The sequence below is a fragment of the Neovison vison genome, chromosome 13, assembly GCF_020171115.1.
Source record: "Neovison vison isolate M4711 chromosome 13, ASM_NN_V1, whole genome shotgun sequence".
In the NCBI taxonomy this organism is placed as follows: Eukaryota; Metazoa; Chordata; class Mammalia; order Carnivora; family Mustelidae; genus Neogale; species Neogale vison.
Genome location: NC_058103.1, coordinates 63,567,951 through 63,586,037, shown reverse-complemented (window position 1 = coordinate 63,586,037; position 18,087 = coordinate 63,567,951). Strand labels below are relative to the sequence as shown.

The 18,087-nt window shown below is 45.7% G+C and overlaps 1 protein-coding gene across 1 annotated transcript in view; it reads right to left on the bottom strand.

Annotated features, from left to right (window-relative positions):
• The window catches only part of EGLN3 (egl-9 family hypoxia inducible factor 3), a 28,040-nt gene extending 11,578 nt beyond the window's left edge, over positions 1–16,462 (bottom strand). The window contains exon 1 of the mRNA XM_044230359.1: positions 15,779–16,462. Coding sequence (XP_044086294.1) covers positions 15,779–16,135 — 357 coding nt within the window. The 5' untranslated portion in view covers positions 16,136–16,462. The remainder of the gene's footprint in view (positions 1–15,778) is intronic.
• Between the last annotated feature and the right edge of the window lie 1,625 nt (positions 16,463–18,087).

Here is an 18,087-nt window from a genome sequence, read left to right as displayed (position 1 = left end):
ACTCCCCCATCTCTCCTCGCCCAGCTCAGATGTACCCCGTCCAAATGCAAGGCCTCATCCTTCAATGCCATCCACATCCCATGGGCCTCCTCTGGTCCTTCCCCCATGTGGGCTCTGGACAGGGTCCTTCCTCTCTCCACCATGAGACAGTTAACCACACAGAGAACTCGAGTGTGTAAAGACTTGAGAAGAAATACAGGAGATCATGTAGCTTTGTTAGCTTGCAAAAATAGCCAAGCAGCTCACCATAGTAGAAAAGGTAGGAGTTCAAACTTTCTGGCTAAAAATGGGTCCAATTTATAGATGGGTGACAACCGCCAAGGCGATAAACCTGCCAATTTTCCTAGTCAGATCTGGGCCCAAGGAGCTGAAGGCTATACTCCCAGGATCATTTTTCTGGGTGCTTGGAGTTCAGCACATATTTAAACACACACATTTTATGGGGACAGTGAACAGGGCAGTCCTCGGGCTGTATGCTTTATATCCTGTATTCACAGAGGCCCCCACTGAGGAAGGGGTCCCATTTGGTAATTCGGGAGGGGGTAGGGGGAGTGTTAGTCCTTGCAACAAAGACATTAGTTCTAAAATTGAAGTTCTCCTATTTAAAAAGAAAAGCAAAAATTAGAAGTATTCAAACTGCTATATGCCGGTAAACCAAAAGAAAGGCTAGAGAGAAACTGGAAGAGGCATGATCTTTCCAAGTTTTATTCTTAAAAAAAAGAAAGAAAGAAAGAAAAGAAAAACAAAACAAAACGAAACAAAAAACTAAAGATAAATTAAGCCAAAATGTCATTTTCCATGGTTTTCCACTTGGCTCTGACAAGGACTGAGAGAAGAGAACTACAAAAATCCTTTGCAAGGGCAAGGAACTCAAATCCAGAGGACAAGAAAGCAAATGGTGGGATTACTGCATTAGCCTTTCCTTGTATTCTTTGTTCAGGAGTATGTAATCTTCAAGGACCCGCTCATGGGACCCACTGTTGTCACTTAAATTCCTACTGTACAATATTCATAAGGCATCTTTGCAAGATAAAGGCAACCATGTACGGTTTCCTTCATGAGTTTCCAGAAAAGTCACTCTGCAAAGTTCACAATTCTGACAGTTCTAGCCTTCATCTGAAATTGAACAACAACCAAAAAAAGCAAACTCTCAAGGTGATGACGAACCGCTCATGAACATAAAAAGTACTTTTGAAACCTTTTACACTCACTCTAACTTCATCCAGACTGGCATGAAGAAATTAGTTGTAGATCATGTAGGCATTTTTGAGAACAAAGCAGGAAACTCTGCAAACTGTCGTGAATTATCTTGGCATCTTGCTTGTTGTCTATCTGGCTGGTTAAGAGCAAACCTAGCTGTTTCCTTCCGCCTAGTGCTTCTAGTTAAAGACTTATGTAACGAAATGACGAAAAAATAGGAAATATGCTTTTGGTGGGCAATAACATGAGCTTTGGCCAATTACCTACCATGTCCCCTTCCCAAAGTCTCAGTATCTGACCAGACAATTCAGGAGTCAGAACACCAGACAACTACAACCGTAAGTAAGTAATCCTTTCAATAAACCTCAAGTTGTTCATTCAAATGTTTTCTGCTATTCTATTTCTATAATGAGAACCACTTCTGCCTTCCTCATTTGTTCTAAATCCACACTAGAAATACCTCTTCCTGGAGTGCCTGGATGGCTCAGTGGGTTATGCATCTGGCTCTTGATATCAGCTCATCTTGATCTCAGGGTCCTGAGTTCAAGCCCTAAGTTGACTTTAAAAAAAAAAAAAAAAAAAAAAAGGAAAGGAAAGAAAAAAGAAAAGCCTCTTCCTGAACCCAGAGCACTGGGACACAAAACCTCACCTTCAATTTACAGCAATAATCATCATGCCCCCCCATGCATGGATTTTGTTGAAATGCAAGAGCACTGGTAATTCTGAAAATATAAAGTAATAAGGCCAAACCCACTCTCAGCTGCTCTGATGATGAGGGTCTATCCACTGCTTTCGGGTCAGGTGAGAGCATGGTGCATGTGAAGGCAGGGAATTTACCATCTTCACTTGAAAACCTGTCCCCCCCAAACCATAAGTGACTCTTAATCTCACGAAACAAACTGTGGGTTGCTGGGGGGAGGGGGGTTGGGAGAAGGGGGATAGGGTTATGGACATTGGGGAGGGTATGTGCTTTTGGGTAAATTGGAAGGGGAGGTGAACCATGAGAGACTATGGACTCTGAAAAACAATCTGAGGGGTTTGAAGTGGCGGGGGGGGTGGGAGGTTGGGGTACCAGGTGGTGGGTATTATAGAGGGCACAGCTTGCATGGAGCACTGGGTGTGGTGAAAAAATAATGAATACTGTTTTTCTGAAAATAAATAAATTGGGAAAAAAATAAAAAAAATAAAAAAAAAAGAATCCTGGGACATGAGGAAGGATCTGGCAACACTTAAGTAAAAATATGAATAAAAAATACATTTTCCTTAAAAAAAAAAAAAAAAAAACCTGTCCCCAGGTAGACTTTTCCATCCGTGCCCTTGTTCAACTCTACTAAGAATTTGGTCCTAGCTCTGGAATCATCCAAACCACCACCAACTACCCAGACTCCAGAACCTTCGATTTAGTTCTCCTAGCTCAATGACGGCAGTTTTACCAGATGCCAAAGCTCCTTGAAATTCTTCATTAAAGAGTTAGGTTCCCACCCTCACCCCAGAAATGCACGTGCGCGCACACACACACACACACACACACAAGTCTGCATAAAATCACAGGGGATTCACACGCCTGTAAAGTCTGACTGCAGTATATCAAGATTCTATTCCAGGGAATCCTGCACTTCGTGCATGAACTTGAGTGAATCACCCTCCCTGGAGAGACCGTGGAAACTCTGTGAGGCCAAGAATTTCAGAAACTATTGTCATTCCTTTCTGAATTGTGGTTAATTCCTCTCCTTGGAGAGGATTCAGCCAGAGCTCTGCAATTAAACACAGTAAACGGGCTGGGGAACATGGACATATCAATACAGGCTGTTTGGGTTTGGAAAGGCAGCCCTTCCCCCCCAGAGGCCTGGCTCCCGGCCAGCAGGGTGACGGCTGAGTGACAGGCCTACGTGCGCTGCGTGAGGGTGGCAGCTAGCCCACGCCCGGAGCACACCGCAGGGCAGACTGCGGAGGGAACCGGTAGAGGACAGCCCTCCCCCGGCGCTCCCCGAGTCACCAGAGAAATGTTTTGAATAAGGGCTTCCTTGCACTTATGAAATCAGCAACAGTCAGCCAGACTCAGGGTGAAGGACATTAAGAGAGGCGTTTAACCATATCCTTTCCAATGCCTTTCTCCACACTTTAACAGCTGCCATTTCCTGAGGACCTGTGTAGCCAGGTGGCCCTCTGGGGTGGCACTTTCCACGCACCATCCTGTTTCATTTCCTGATTATGGGGACGGTCAGCAGCAGCCTTGGCCAGGAGTCTCCCTGCCCCCAAGTTCTCAGTAGAAGTCATTAACCACCACACCCCCCACCTCCAAGTTATCTTCTTTGTATAGAAAAACAAATTCATGACTAATCCTTAAGGCAATATGGGGGCAGGGACTCACAATATTTGACTTCTTTTGATGTTAGAAATAGGCTTATCAGAAGAACAAAACTTTACCTGCAGCTCTCAGAAAGGCTCTGAAAATAAGAGAAAACAAGAATGTTTGTGGTTGCAGGACTCTCAGAAACTAGGCGCGTCTGTCCTTAAGTTCTCTTCAGCCATGAATCCTCAAATATATTAAGAAAATCATAACTCAAATATAATTGGGAAGACAAGATTTTATAAATGGGTAATAAAAAAAAAACTTACCAGTCAAAACACATCATGAAAAATGCCTTGAAACAATCTTCTTAAGCTAAGAGAAGCCAGCCAAAACACTACCTGCAATTCTCTAGGGATACTGCAGCTATGCTGGAGAAAATAAAGTCAGATTATTTTCTAGGAAGCCAGATCTTATATTTACATGTGCCCTTCAACACCTGGCAAAATGTATCAGCTCAATTAAAGAACTGACACACAACAAATCAGCTGGAATTAGAACTTACGACATTGAGGAAACACACTGATTTACTGAACATTCTGTATAGTGCTTACTACGTGCCTGACACTGTTCCGTGTGCTTCATGAATATTCCCTTACTCAATATTCATAAATAACCCCATGAGGCAGGAGCCCTCTTCAGGTCCATTTTACAGATGGGGAAACTGAGGCACCAGGAGTTTCAGTCCCTTGCCTTTTCGAGCCCAGTCACTCTGGCTGCAGAGTGTGAAGCCTCCATCACCAAGCCATGCCTCATCAGTACTGCTTACCTAATGACCGACACTAGCCAAGTCACCCGTTTGGGGAGAACAGAGATCTTCAGTTCTACTTGAAGCTTTTAAATCCCTCTCTCCCTTGCCTAGCACCCATTCCATAATCGTAGAAAACTGTAAAGGGGGAAAAAAAGACAAAAATATGAAAAAGAAGGGCGCTCGTATTGAGTCTGTGAACGAAATCTTCAAGGCGGGAGAGCGGTTAACAGAAGCACAGGGTAAAGGAGATTGATTCACTCCTGGTGGAAAGCACCAGCTGTCCACAGGGTCTTTGCTTCAGATCCTCCCACTGAAGGGCAAACTCACGCCCACTCTAAACCCCGGGCCCCCAGGGGCTGCTCCCAGGCCCGGGGTTCCATGGGATGAGGTCAGCATCTCGGGACCTTTTCTTGTTAGCTCAGGTCAACACCCGCCAAGGTTTTCACACTTGTTTCAAAGTTGGAAGATAAATGACCAAGGAAAAAAAAAATCTTCAAGGAAATACAAAAGTGTTTTGTCAAAGGAGAGGCACCTGGTAAACACAAAGGAATGCCAGAGATGAGATGAAGCTGTCCTTACTCACGCACCGAGCTTGCTCAGGAGACACCTCCAGCAGTACGGTGTCAAACAGAAATCACTGTACACAGATCTTTCTAAAAACCACGTTAACTAGAATATGCTGGCTACAGGCCCACTGAAGCCCAGAGGAGAGGTGAGACCCACAGGGGTAACTTAGAGGAGAAGAAAGGAAAAGGCTCCTCTAAGAGCAAAGTATAAACTATCTGGGGGCGCAGCAAGGAGACTAGAAATAAAGGGGTGGCTGGCTCTGAATCTAGGGGACTTGGATCATTCATTTAGGTGTCCCCGTGTTCTTCTAAGACCTATACAAAGCCCCAGTTTATAGCAGGGGAGAAACCCAAAGTAACTCATGGAACGTTGTAGAACTAAGCATGGTCCTTCTACCACTAAACACCACTTCTAAAATATCAGGAAGCATTTGTTAACTGAAACAGGTGCTCTTATTTCCAGGGCAACCGCTTCAACTCCAAGATAAAGCAAGGAGGTGGATTCTCGGATGACTCTCCTGACTTACCAGATGCAGACTCAAACCTTTAACTGGGAATTCAAAGGCCTCCACGCAGAAGGAAGAAAAGGCCAAGCAGCTGCTCCTGCCAGCCCTTCTCCAGGTCCTATCATCAATTCCCATCAAGCTGGATTCGCTTGTCAGCTTTTCAGCCCACCCCCAAAGAGCTCCTCCCGTCTGCCTTCTCAGGTCTCCCCTGGGGCAGCCATCCCCAAACCTGGTGGGACAGAGACCATTCTAGGCTTCCATGTGGGATTCACAGGGAGCAGTTAGCATCTAAGCCAGGCAGTTTATGCGTGTGGTCTGTGCTCATTCAAAATCATGAGGGGCCTGTCCACCGTCCTCGTGGAGCCTTCAGCTCCCACTTCTTGCGACACTGTTGGGCACGTGGAGGGCAGCCACACCCCGCAGTCCTTAACCAAGATTCTCACCACTGCGCCCTCCCCCCACCTCAGCCATTTCACAGAAAGAGGGGGCCATCAGTTCCAAGCTGCGCTCCAATTCTGGCTCTAGAAAACTTGTTTACTGATACAAACAACAGAAAGAAAGTCCTAACATGTTCACAGGTGGTGGGTTTTTCTCAGAAATCTCCCAGATGAGCCTCACGTGCTTGTATGTTTTCGTCTTAGCAATAAATACACTCAGATCTGAGCAAACGACTGAACTCTAATTTTCTCACGAATAGGGAAAGTGTAGGAAGATACAGCCCCACCCCCGTTCAGCCTCCTCTGATTCATTTCACTGTTTCTCCAACTTGAGCAAGTGTGAGAATCACCTGGCGGGCTCACAAGCTTCTGACTGATGAGGTCTGGGGAGAGGCCCAAGAACTTGCATTTTCGGCAAGTTTCTAGATGAGGCTGATGCAGCTGACCCAACCACCCCACTCTGCAAACCATGGCGATTCTGTGGCCAAACCAAGAGTTTTTGAGCAACGCCTCCTCCTAGACGTTGGAGAGTCACAAACCACCGGCGCCCGTTCATCTGAGGAGGGTGGTGGGTACCCGGAGGAGGCTGGTAACAGCAGGAAGGGAGAGGAATTCCTCAGGCAGTTTCCGGCCCAGGCTTGGCAGTGTGATTCCTAAAGCTGGCAGGAAACATCCCAATTTTAACTCGGTGGCATGGCTGAGGATTACTGTCATGTCAGCGCTGGAGTGTGACCGCTGGTAGGAGTCGCTTCTGGAATCAAATAAGAAGTGCTGAGAGCACCCATTTGCCCTCTCAGATGGAAATTCAGTCTCAATTTTCCATCTAATTCCCTATAATCCCGGAGGCAGAGAAATAGTTATCATAGCCATGGTGTAGATGAGGAAAGCAAGGCTCAGAAAACAGGCTTGCCCAGAGTCAAGGCGAGATGAATGAAAATGTAAAATGCCCATCCTAGGGTCTAGTGGTAGGTACCAACTAAATAGAACTTTATATATATAAAAAAAAAATCCATCTCATTCATAAAGAAGTGGAGATGGAGGTCCTGAGACACCACTTGCCAGAAGCCAGGGCTCGAAGCTCACGGTCCGGGGTTTTCTTTCTTCCCGGCGCCAGACCCGTCCGAATGTGTGAACTGCCAAGATCTGGGCGTGACCCCGGTACTTGCTGGGGCCAAGAATAAAATTTCACAACTGAGGGGGAAAAAAACCTCATAAAGCCAAAGTCTTGTCTTTGAGATGCTCCTTCATAGCATGTTAATATAATAAAATATTTAAAGACTTTGACATCAAATTAGGGGCCACACTGCAAAATCTTTTTTTCACCTAACAAAATATTTATAGCTTTTCTGACACCCTGACATCCTTTGAAATCAAAGTTCCTTTTGAAGATAATGAAATTAAGTCAAGCACCTATGAATTTTAAGAGACTATTCCAAGGCACTAGAAGTTTCTTTCAAGCTTAACAGTCTCTGCCGGAGTTTGTAAGTATATGGAGGGTAGGGTAACTAAGTAAGTAAATACAGGTATGTCTGTAGGTAGCAGGGAGGCTTGGACTGAGCTACCCACAGAGTTCTGGGAAGCAGGAGGGACAGCTTCATGGAGAAGTCACTAAGATGGATTCTGAACAGTAGAAGACAACAGGGATGCTCAGTGTGCCTGGCAAATCAGCTTCCAGCATTTCAGGGAGTGGGAGGGAGAAGTCGGTCATCAGGAGATTAAGCATAGTAGGGTCAGATGGGGTCAAATGGGGTCAGACATGGAGGGCCTTAAATGACACGGTAAGAAGTTTGTAGCACATACGGTAGACACTGGGGTGAGAGCGTGGTTTAGTCTGCAGAAAGCATGGAGATGACATGATTAGTGTTGGGTTTTGGACTACTTACATTCTGGCAAAACCACATTAAAATCACATTAAAATGGATCACAGAGTGATAGTTCGCAAGAAACAAAGGCAGGTAGGTGATTTATGGTTAAAATAAAGCTCTTTAAAATAATTTCCTCCTCAGGGATTCCTACTAGGAAAGCAAAACAAAATTTAGTTAAAAGGTTTGAAGAAAAAAAGACAAAACCTGAGGTTCCACAATGAACCTGAAACAAAACAAAAACAAAAATCCAAAACAGGCCAAGTTTGAACCAATAATATTGCATGTTCCTGCCCGAGTGTTCAATATTTTATTTGTTTGTTTTTAAAAGATTTTATTTATTTGACAGAGAGAGACACAGCAAGAGAGGGAACACAAGCAGGGCGACTAGAAGAGGGAGAAGCAGGCTTCCAGCCGAGCAGGGAACCCATGTAGGGCTCGATTCTGTGAACCTGGGATCATGACCTGAGCTGAAGGCAGCCGCTTAATGACCGAGCCACCCAGGTGCCCCAATATTTTGTGTTTTAAAAAGGTCCTGTATAGGCGGCGCCTGGCTGGGTCAGTCACTAGAGCATGGGACTCTTGATCTTGGGGTTGTGAGTTTGAGCCCCACGTTGGGTGCAGAGATTCCTTAGAAGATAAAGTCTTAAAAGAAATTATTAAAAACTTAAAATGAAAAATGAAAAGGTTTTGTTCTTCCCCCTACTCCAGTAATTCAAATTAACCTGCAGAACAGTATGAGTCCAAAAGGAGCCATCCAGAAAAACCCAGAAGCACATACACACACAAAGACTCCCTGTCAGTTCTGTGTGGAGCACCAAGCGCTCTTCAGGTTTAACTAGAAAGACAGGGAGACATAGGAGAGGGCGTGGAATGAGGGGCACAGGCAGAATCTTTGTTGTATGTGCTGTGTTGTGTCGGGAGAACACAGAGCAAAGCTCCCAGAGAAATCCAGACTGTTTAAAACCGTAGGTCCTTACCACTTCCAAGCAATGCTCAAAAGAATATTATCCCCAACACTTCAAAACAACTTCACATTCCCCCAGCAGAACCAAAAATAGATGTCACTGACACCTGGAATTGAGTTTGTCATTTTGCTTCCTTCCCAGTGAAAAACTAATCAAGGCTACCATCATATTCTCTGATCCTTTGTAGCTCGGAACTTTTTAAATATGGTAATAGCATTTTGGCCTCATTTTGGAAGGAAAAATAACATTTATATGAAAGAGGCACACTTATTCCAGAACTTGAGAAACACTGATCACTCTATCTCCTGTAGAATGAAAACCTGGCATGGCCTGATAAGGAGGGATTCCTGTGGCACAGAACAGGAGGGCTGGCCAGCAAGGAGGTACGGACTGAATCCAGTCCCGGATCTAAAAGCCTGCATTATAAGACCGAACACCCACAGGTCCGTAAGGCTGGGATCAAGTTGGGGGAGCGGGTAAAAAATACAACCCTCAGTCCCTCCTGACTCACCAAACCAAGAATAGGAATGTAACCCACAGATAATGATCGAAAGAAGATATGAAATTCAGGTAAGTGCCACCCTGGTTTAAGATTGAGATAATCAAGGGAAACAGGGTATAAATTCTATGTATAATGAACCAAGCTAACTAATCTCTCTTGGCAAACAGACACAGGGCTCTGAATGAGAGCCAAATCAACGGCTCCTGGCCACCTGCCAAAACAGAATTCCTTAGTCTGGCATCATAAAATGATTTGTCTGTCGCATTTACAATTCCAGTGCCTCTGGATTCCACTACCCGCTGGGCACCCCTGGCAGGGGCCCAGCAGAATACATCTGAACTATCATTACTGTCAGAACGTCAGCATTTGACAAACACTAGAGGAAAATGACACCCATTTCTTAGAGGAATATTACTTAACAACTATGAAGTGATACTACAAAGGAATGGTCAAATCTGTTGCTGTAATAATGAAAAAAGGAACGAAGAACCTTCTCCCTGGAAGGTTACCTGCAAAGCCTAGAAGGCTAGCCAGCAAACTGCTTCCTGGGTGCTCAATAGACTTGGGTCGAAATGTCACTTAATGTACCCAAGGCCACAAGGGTGTGTCAGAGGCAGAGGTCTTGCCAAACGGAGCAAACGTGGCCCACAGGCGAGGTCCTCCACGTTTCATCCTGAAGGGCATGGCGCTGGTGCCTGGAGATACTTCGCAGACGCCCTCCACTCCTGCTGGGTTAAACCACCCCACCTTAGAGCTTCGGCAGAGAAATCGTCTATACATGGTGTGTCTTCAGAATGGTGTTGTAACCTGCAAGGCTGCTTGTTATTTACAAATTTGAAATTTTTCTAGCCAGAGTCAGGATACAGGAAGAAATTTACATATTTTGCCAAGGCTGAACAAGGTCAGAAAGGGAAATAATTCATGATACCCAAAAGTCGAGCGCACATAATTCCACCTAAGGGTGTCTATCAATTTTAAGTCTTCACTGTATTTTAAATTCCCAAGTTGCATGCTGAGGTGGCTGAATTAACCTAAGGACCCTGTTTCCTAGTCTACCTGACTCACGAGGCCAGCCCCTCTCTAGAACACCTTTCCTTGCTCCAGCCCAAGGCACACCCTAATCCCTTCCCCATGGCTTGCGAAAGAGCTCATCTCTCCAAATATAAAAACACCTTACCTGCTGACTGACTGACGGACAAGATAGGTGTGATTTCTCATACCTCTCTAGCTCTAAAGACCTCTTATTAAAGGTCTGTGTATTTCTGGTCACTTAAATTTTAAGTACATTTTGGTCACTTCTCATTTTAAGTAAACAGAGAAACTGTTGAGAGCCCAAAGAAGAGAAACAAACATGACGAATCAGTGAACAAGGGGACTGTTTAACCAGAAAAAGAAAAAGCAAAGTTGGTGACAACTATCTCACCCTCCTCCGTTTTCAGTGCACTTCTTTTTAGGTAGTTTTTTTGTTTTGTTTTGTTTTTTACATTTTATTTATTTATTTGACAGACAGAGACAGAGCAAGAGAGGGAGCACATGCTGAGAGGGAGGGAGAAGCAGGCTTCCCTCTCAGCAGAGAGCCTGATTTGGGCCTCGATCCCAGAACCCTGGAATCATGACCTGAGCTGAAGACAGATGCTTAACGACTGAGCCACCCAGATGCCCCTCTTTTTAGGTAGTTTTATAATCACTTTCCACATCCCTTTGCATATCCGTGTACAGGTCCACCATAGTGCAAGGCATTTAATGTTTTGTGAATAAATAAATTAAGCTGATACCCACTGATTTGCAACTTCAATGCAAGCAGGTAAGCTGTGGTGGAATGGCCAGGGACCCAAAACTGAGCAAAAGAAATTACAAGGTAAATGCATGCACATACGCGTGCACACACACACACACACACACACACCAAGTCTTTTCCTTGCTCCTAAGTGTCTTTCAACAAAATTCACCAAGAATATTATGAAAACCCACCCAAAGGTGAAACTTGCTTTCCCGTCACTGAGGTTGTATCCTACAAATTATTTCCTTGAATTAATGTCCTTCCTCCAGGAGTTCAATTATTTTGAAATAAAAACCTTTTCTAGACATTCTTCACATCCCTACTAGAAGATAGTCCAGTGCTTCAAACTCAGTGACTCTCCCCCTAAAATATCTTATTCACAGACAGACTTTTAAAGTCTTAATTACAGAGACACTGTGCATGGTGTCTAGTCCTCAAACACCATGCTCTAAGACCTTTCTTCGGCCCTGGCAACTGTGGTTTCAAATGATTATACATTCCCACTACCACCCCAACCCAGACTGACAGGTCCCCAAGACCAAGGTGAAACCCTCAGACTTTCCTCCAGAGAATGAAAACAAGGATTCTAGAATGTTCGTCAAGTTTCTGTTGATTTCAGACTGAGGCTGAGGTGGCTATTGTGAGGCAGCCATCTTGAGCCAGATGCATGGAGAAGGAGCCGAAGCTAGATGGTAAGTAGATTGGGGCAGAATTCAAGAGCACACTCAGAGAAGCAAAGATGAGGGCCATAAACCTTCAGAGAAAACTACTAACACACCAGCTGTCCTTTGGACTTTCAGGTTCCTAGTTCACGGCCCCAGTCTTCTGTGAACCCTGATCGCATTTCCTGCATTTGGGTCTCGAGACATATCCTAATCTTTTACGTATATTATGCCATTTTTGCAACCATGAGAAGCGCCCCTGAGGCAAAGATATTCCCGATATCACGGAAGAACAACGGGCCACTGTCAGTGCTCAGCTGGAGAGGAACAGGTCTACTACCTTGCAACACTTTTTCTTTCATTCACAACTTATCGCTGAGTCATCTTTTGTCTGTGCTGCTTCAGGAGGGCTGATCTATCTGTTCACAATACAACTCCCGTGACCCCACTGTCCAGAACTACACCAGGCAGGGGATCCTACCAACCAACCTTGTTAGCAAACACTTTCCCTGCAAATAACAGAAGGAAAACATTAGCCCAGCATTCCGCTTTCTTCTTCAATGCTTAGGTTTTTGTCTTTTTGCTGTTTTAAGCTTGAGAATTAATTGAGTGGGGACTACAGGATCCTACGATTCCACAGTACATGGGAATGGAAGCTCTATAAGGCAGGGTTGATGCCTGTTTACCTTGGTGTCTTCGGGCCCTGCAGAGCACCCCACATAGAGCAAACGCCCCTCAACAAATCAAAGGGCGAAAAGGAGAACAGTCGAGAACACAAACCCTGGAGTCAGATCTGGGTTAGAATTCTAAATCCTCCACTTACAGCCTCGTAACATTCACCAGGGTACAGAATTCTGCTAAGAATTTTATGTACGTTATCTTATTTAATACTCCTTCCCCCCAAAAGCTTTAAGGTATTATTACCCCTCGTTTTACACTTTATGAAAAGTAAACAACTTACCTGAGGCCACAAAGTTCCCGAGCCCATGCCTAAGTCCCTAACACCTATAGGATAAACTGTGGCTTACCATTCAATTTGCGACCTTGGGGAAATGATTTAATCACTCAGTTTGCTGAAGACTGTGATTCTGAAGGCTAAATCAGATAGACAGTGTTTATAAAGTGCTTAGCACCGTGCCAGACAGGGCAAACAGCTCAATAAAAAGTAGTTATTATTCTGAAAGTGACTAAATAGTGAGCCTACAGTGAGATGCTTCAAGCAGGAGAACATTTGGTTCCATAAATTACACGTTCTCTGGAAAACAGCCATTTCCAAGATCTAGGCAGCCAAAGCAAAAGGAGCAAATTATGACCACTGTTTTTCTTGGATGGGGTCTGAATTCTCCAAAAGGGAGTAATAGATAAGAAATCTCTTGATAGCCTGGAAGCAATGACCATGCTTGAAGTTAGGGGGCGCCATGCCGTTGTGCATTTTAGGAAACTCCTTCCCCAGAGGGTCTCCAGCACCCTTGGATTTTTCTCCAACAAAGTGGAGGAAGATAAATTCTGACTGGTAACACCTTGTTTGGCAGTAAGGAGGAACCCTTTAACATTTCTTTCCAGTCTCTTTCACAATTTCAACTTTAGGTCCAACATATATATATTTCTATTTTATTCCCAACGCCTTTGCTTTTGCTTTTGCTTCATTGAGATGGAGGGCATTCTTGCATTATTCAATGACCTTTAAAAGTCTAAGGGGAAAAAAGTATTTAATTAGGATGAGTGGGTTAACAGATAAAACCCCAAGAAATATCCAAAAAAACCCTGTTGCGATGGCTGAAAATGGGTCATAGGAGCAAAATTCACTACACTGACCTCTATACCTCATATACATGTTTGAAATTTTCCACAATAAAACCTTAGAAATAACTTTTGAAGATAAATGTATACATCCCACCTTTCAAAAATTTAGTTTCTACTCAAAACCTGCTTGGAGAATGCAGCTAGAAACTGGGTTTACATCACTACTCTGGAAAGCAGCATGGAGTAAGGCACTCAGATGAGGGAAGAGAAGAAAGTTAAATTAATGTGAAACTACTGTAAATCATGCTTTAATAAGACCCAAGGCCACAAAACTAAGGACAACTGTATAACAAGCCAATCAAGCCTTTTTATTTTTTACTCTAATACAACTGTATAACAAGCCAATCAAGCCTTTTTATTTTTTACTCCAAGGAATACCCCAGCCTAGAGGTGATTTTTCTAAAGGACCAGAATGAAGAGCTTTGTGCAAAAACAACCAAAGAAAAGCTGGAGATCTAGCTAGGGACAAAACATGTATTTCTCTTTTCACTTCAGTCACCTTCTGAAAGGGTTAACTGAGAAGTTATGTGTTCTCTCCAGAAGAGAATCTATAACTGAAGAATCTTATCTAGAGATCTTTCTTTTCCCTTACCCAGGCGTACACAGTGTTTCTCATTCAATTTGTCGAGTCAAATTCTAGCCTACAACCCTAGCACGGACGGTCCTTTAAGTCACAGGTAAATACAAACACCTAACTTTCAAATCTGTTCGTGACATCTTTCTACCAGCTAATTCTGCCCTCCCTCTGAGCAAATTACGTTCCCAGAATGCTGGGGGTAAAAAACTTAGCACCTGAGCTGAAATGAAACTTGAAAAACTGATAAGGCAGCCATCTGCTCTTCCAGACTGAAGCAACACCCACTTCTGCAACACTGAGGCTGGCCCTTCCCCCCTCCCCATTCCGGCCCCAGGGAGGCAAGGTCACTCTGTGCAAAACCAAAACTAACCGAGACAAATGGCTTTCTAATCACCCAAACGATAAAGGAGCAAAGAAACACTTCAACGTCAACCTTCCAGAGTCCAGGTAACCGAATTTTCCCCAAATCAAAATAAAATTTAGAAAGCAGCATTTTCTCCCAAGATTTACTTTATTTGTGTCTGATTAGTAAGTGCTCACAGACATTCTATTTATGTCCTCCCGGCTTGGAAGGCATACAGCAATGTGTTTTCTCAACAACTGGGTTCCCCCACTCCAACCTCTTGCTTTCCACACATTTCCAGTCTTCACCACTTGCCCTTTATTTAAACTGTCCTGATCTATGAGAGAGATGAGACGATAAGGATATGTTTTATCCAAGAGTCAGTCTTGAACTGAGAAATACTACATGTATTGTTGAAGAATGGTGCGCCTTTCTTCCCGAGCTAGCACACACTTGCCTCACTAGTGTTAATGTAAAAGTTTTCCATAGCTCCACGTGCCCCCTGACCAGTCCACAATAAAAGAGCAAATCACTCAGAACTGCCACTGGAAAATGGCAGAATTACCATCTGTAGAAAAGACCCCAGTAGCTGGACTATCGGAGAGTAAGGTACACAGACCAACATCAGGGTACCACACGGCCCCTGTAGTTCTGCCAATCTACCTGTAAATGTTTCCAAGATAAATTACCACCCAGGGAGTCACTTCTGGCCCTGTGAACAAAAATAGGGATTTCTTTCCGAAGGTGTACTCCCCATCACTTAACTAGCTGTTTTCAGTGGATCTGAGAGTTAGGAAAGGGAAGGTGGTGGCGGTGTAGGGCTCAGCACCAGGAGAGAATGAATGTTCTAATCAAGCAGTTGATCTAGGAGCGTCCTGGGCGCAACAAGCCAAGGGCACCTCTCAAAAGGGAAAAGCAGCCTTACTCTTTCACGGGGCAACTTTCTTCCCACCTGCCAAACTCCACACACCAAATGCCACACTAAAAAATCACAACCGTCTCCAGAAGCATTGAAGCGCGCTCTTTTTTTCAAAAAAGAGCTCTGAACACCATGAAGTACAACAGTAGGTGACTTTCAAGTGGCCATTTAGCAGCATGAATTCGCACGTGTCTCAGATCACACGCAGTGTTTCCAATAACCTGTCCCTCGTATGGACCTTGGAGAACATTCACGTGTTACAATCAGACCAAAAAAAAAAAAAAAAAAAAACCAGAGCTTGTCCGGTTCGCACCACCCACCGGACCCATTATTTCAGTTAACAGAAGGTCACCGTAACGACACACCTGAGTCCCTCAGTCTGGATTTTCGCTCGAAGGAGGGGTGGGGGAGGGGGAGGCAGACCGACTGCCCGCTTCTCAGGTGAAAAACTAAAGTTCATTCGCAGCCCGGAGAAGCCAACAGACCGCGGGATCCGCAAGTCCCCAGTCCCCGCGGGCTACAGCGGCGGCGGGGAACCCCCGCGCGTCCTACCTTGGATCTTTCCTTGACGTAGTATTTGCCCAGCCGGCTCCCGCAGTACAGGACCAGCCTGTCGATGAGCGACAGGAGGAAGCTTATGGCCTCGCAGCCCTCCTCGTTGCCCCCGATCCACGTGATCTGGTCGCCCCGCAGGTGCCGCTTGGAGACGCCGGCGCGCGGCCCCGCCAACTGGCCGTCCCGCAGGGCCCCGTTGCAGTGCAGCTGCTTGACGCGTTCCAGGACGCAGTCGCCCACCACCTCGCCGAGGAAGTTGTCCAGGTAGCAGAAGCCGACCTCGTGCAGACAGGGCACGATGTACTCCAGGGCGATTTTCTCCAGATCCAGCCTCATGATGTGTCCCAGGGGCATCTCGCCCTCAGAGCCGAGCTCGGGGATCCCCAGCGTGCACGGAGACCCGGGGCGACCGACGCGCGCGCGCGCGCGCAGCCGAGGCGCGGGGAGCGTGGCCCGGGGTTCAGCTACCTGAGGTGGCCACTGTCCCCGAGCCGCCGCCGCCGCGCGGGGGAGAGGGGAAAGTTGCTCTAAACTCTGGAGTGGGGAATCCCTTGAGAGGCCAGTGGGAGTTGCGCGGGGCTCCACGACCCGGCGCCGGACTGGCCCAGCGAGGAGTCGGAGGGCCCCTTTTGGAGATGCGGAGCCACCACTGGTGCCGCGGCGGCCCCAGGCGGGGAGAGGCTGAGGTCCAGCCCCCAAGCCGGCCGACTCGGCGCGTCACGGGCCCCGCCCAGGCCCCGCCCCGGGCCCGCCTCCGGGACAGCCCTCCCCGTGCCAGTCCCCCACCCGATCCCCGACTACCGCTGCCCCGCGCCAGCCGCGCTTGTTTGTGACTAGAGGAGGGGCTGGAGAACAGACGGAATTTTTAGACTGTGGTCGATTTGCATATGTTTTGCATAAAGTCCCATCGCAAACTTGAAAACCTGGATCCCAGCTCGGGAAATGTAAATGAAATCAGCACAGTTTACGGCCGCGTTCTGGGCCGGTCACCTCTTGAACAGAATAACGAACTCAGGAACAAGTATGTGTATTTAACCGTGATCTGGTTCTAGCTTCACCTGGTTCCTTTCCTTATTCCCCTTGATTCTGTTTGACCCAGGTCAGGAGACTCAAGCAACTGAGGACTGGGAGAAATCCAGTTTGAATTCAAAACATTTCCCTAACCCCTGTGTCCCCAAAGCCCTGCGTCCTCTCAATGGGGGGGAGAGGGGGAGGTGCACAATGAAGAAATGCTGGATCTTATCTGATTGAACCCTGAAAATGTTGTATTTTGCTTTGTTGGATGTTTTCATCAACTTCTCTTGCAAGCTGCTTACTCAAATAGGGTGTTCTGAAAGTCTGCCTTCAGAATTAATCACATGCTCATATAACAACCATCTAAGTATATCCCCCAAAAGACACTCTAAATTCTAGGTCTCCAAGCTCACTTTTTCTTTTTACAAGAAACTACACTTACGCAGGAGGGATGGACACCACCTGAAAAACTTTTTAGTTATCCAAAGGTAAGCTGACTGCTTTATGAATTTTTTTCATTCCCTTTCCTACCAAACACCAGAGATTAGAATCAGGGGGGCAGAGGTTCGTAAATTGCATGCAAAGTTATTTCCATATTTTAAATTTTACATTAGATTACATTCAGGTTCTTCATTTAAATGGAACAAAAGAATGTACAAGTTTTACAGGTATTGTGTATTTTGTACACAATCCTCTATAGCTTTTTCACTTTCATTCTCCTTCCGATAGCCCTCTCTGCTCAGCAGGCGAGGGGAAAGATATGAAAGGAAGAAATGGTGAATTCCAAGCCAAGAACAAAGCGTAGAACAGGAAAGGGGCTGCTGCTACATGATGGAAAGAAGCAGAAAGGGGCACTTGGTGGAGTGAGAACATAAGGAATGTTCCAGAGGAGCAGTCACTAAGAAACCTTTGGTGGAACTTCTGTTATCCTGAGAGGAGGTTCTCTGCCAAGACGATGATTAGTTGACACTGTCCGCATGACCCTTCTATAGGAGCTGCACTGACTGGGGTTAAGTCTTGACTTGGCCAGAATATTCACAGCAGCTTCTTGATGACAGGAACCCATCCTCCTGGGACCCCCCAGGGTGCCTAATAAATAGGTGTGCAACTTCCACAAGGGTTTGGGGGCATGTCTGGACTTGTCTGAAAGCCTACAAGAAAGGTCCATTTGCTTGAGGACCTGGGGAACCTGCTCAAAGAGAAGCCACTGGAAGAGGGTCTGCCAGATCAGCCTGGTCCAGAACCAAATCGAAGAGGCTAGTGAAGGAGGCAGTTCGCAAGGTATCTGTCTC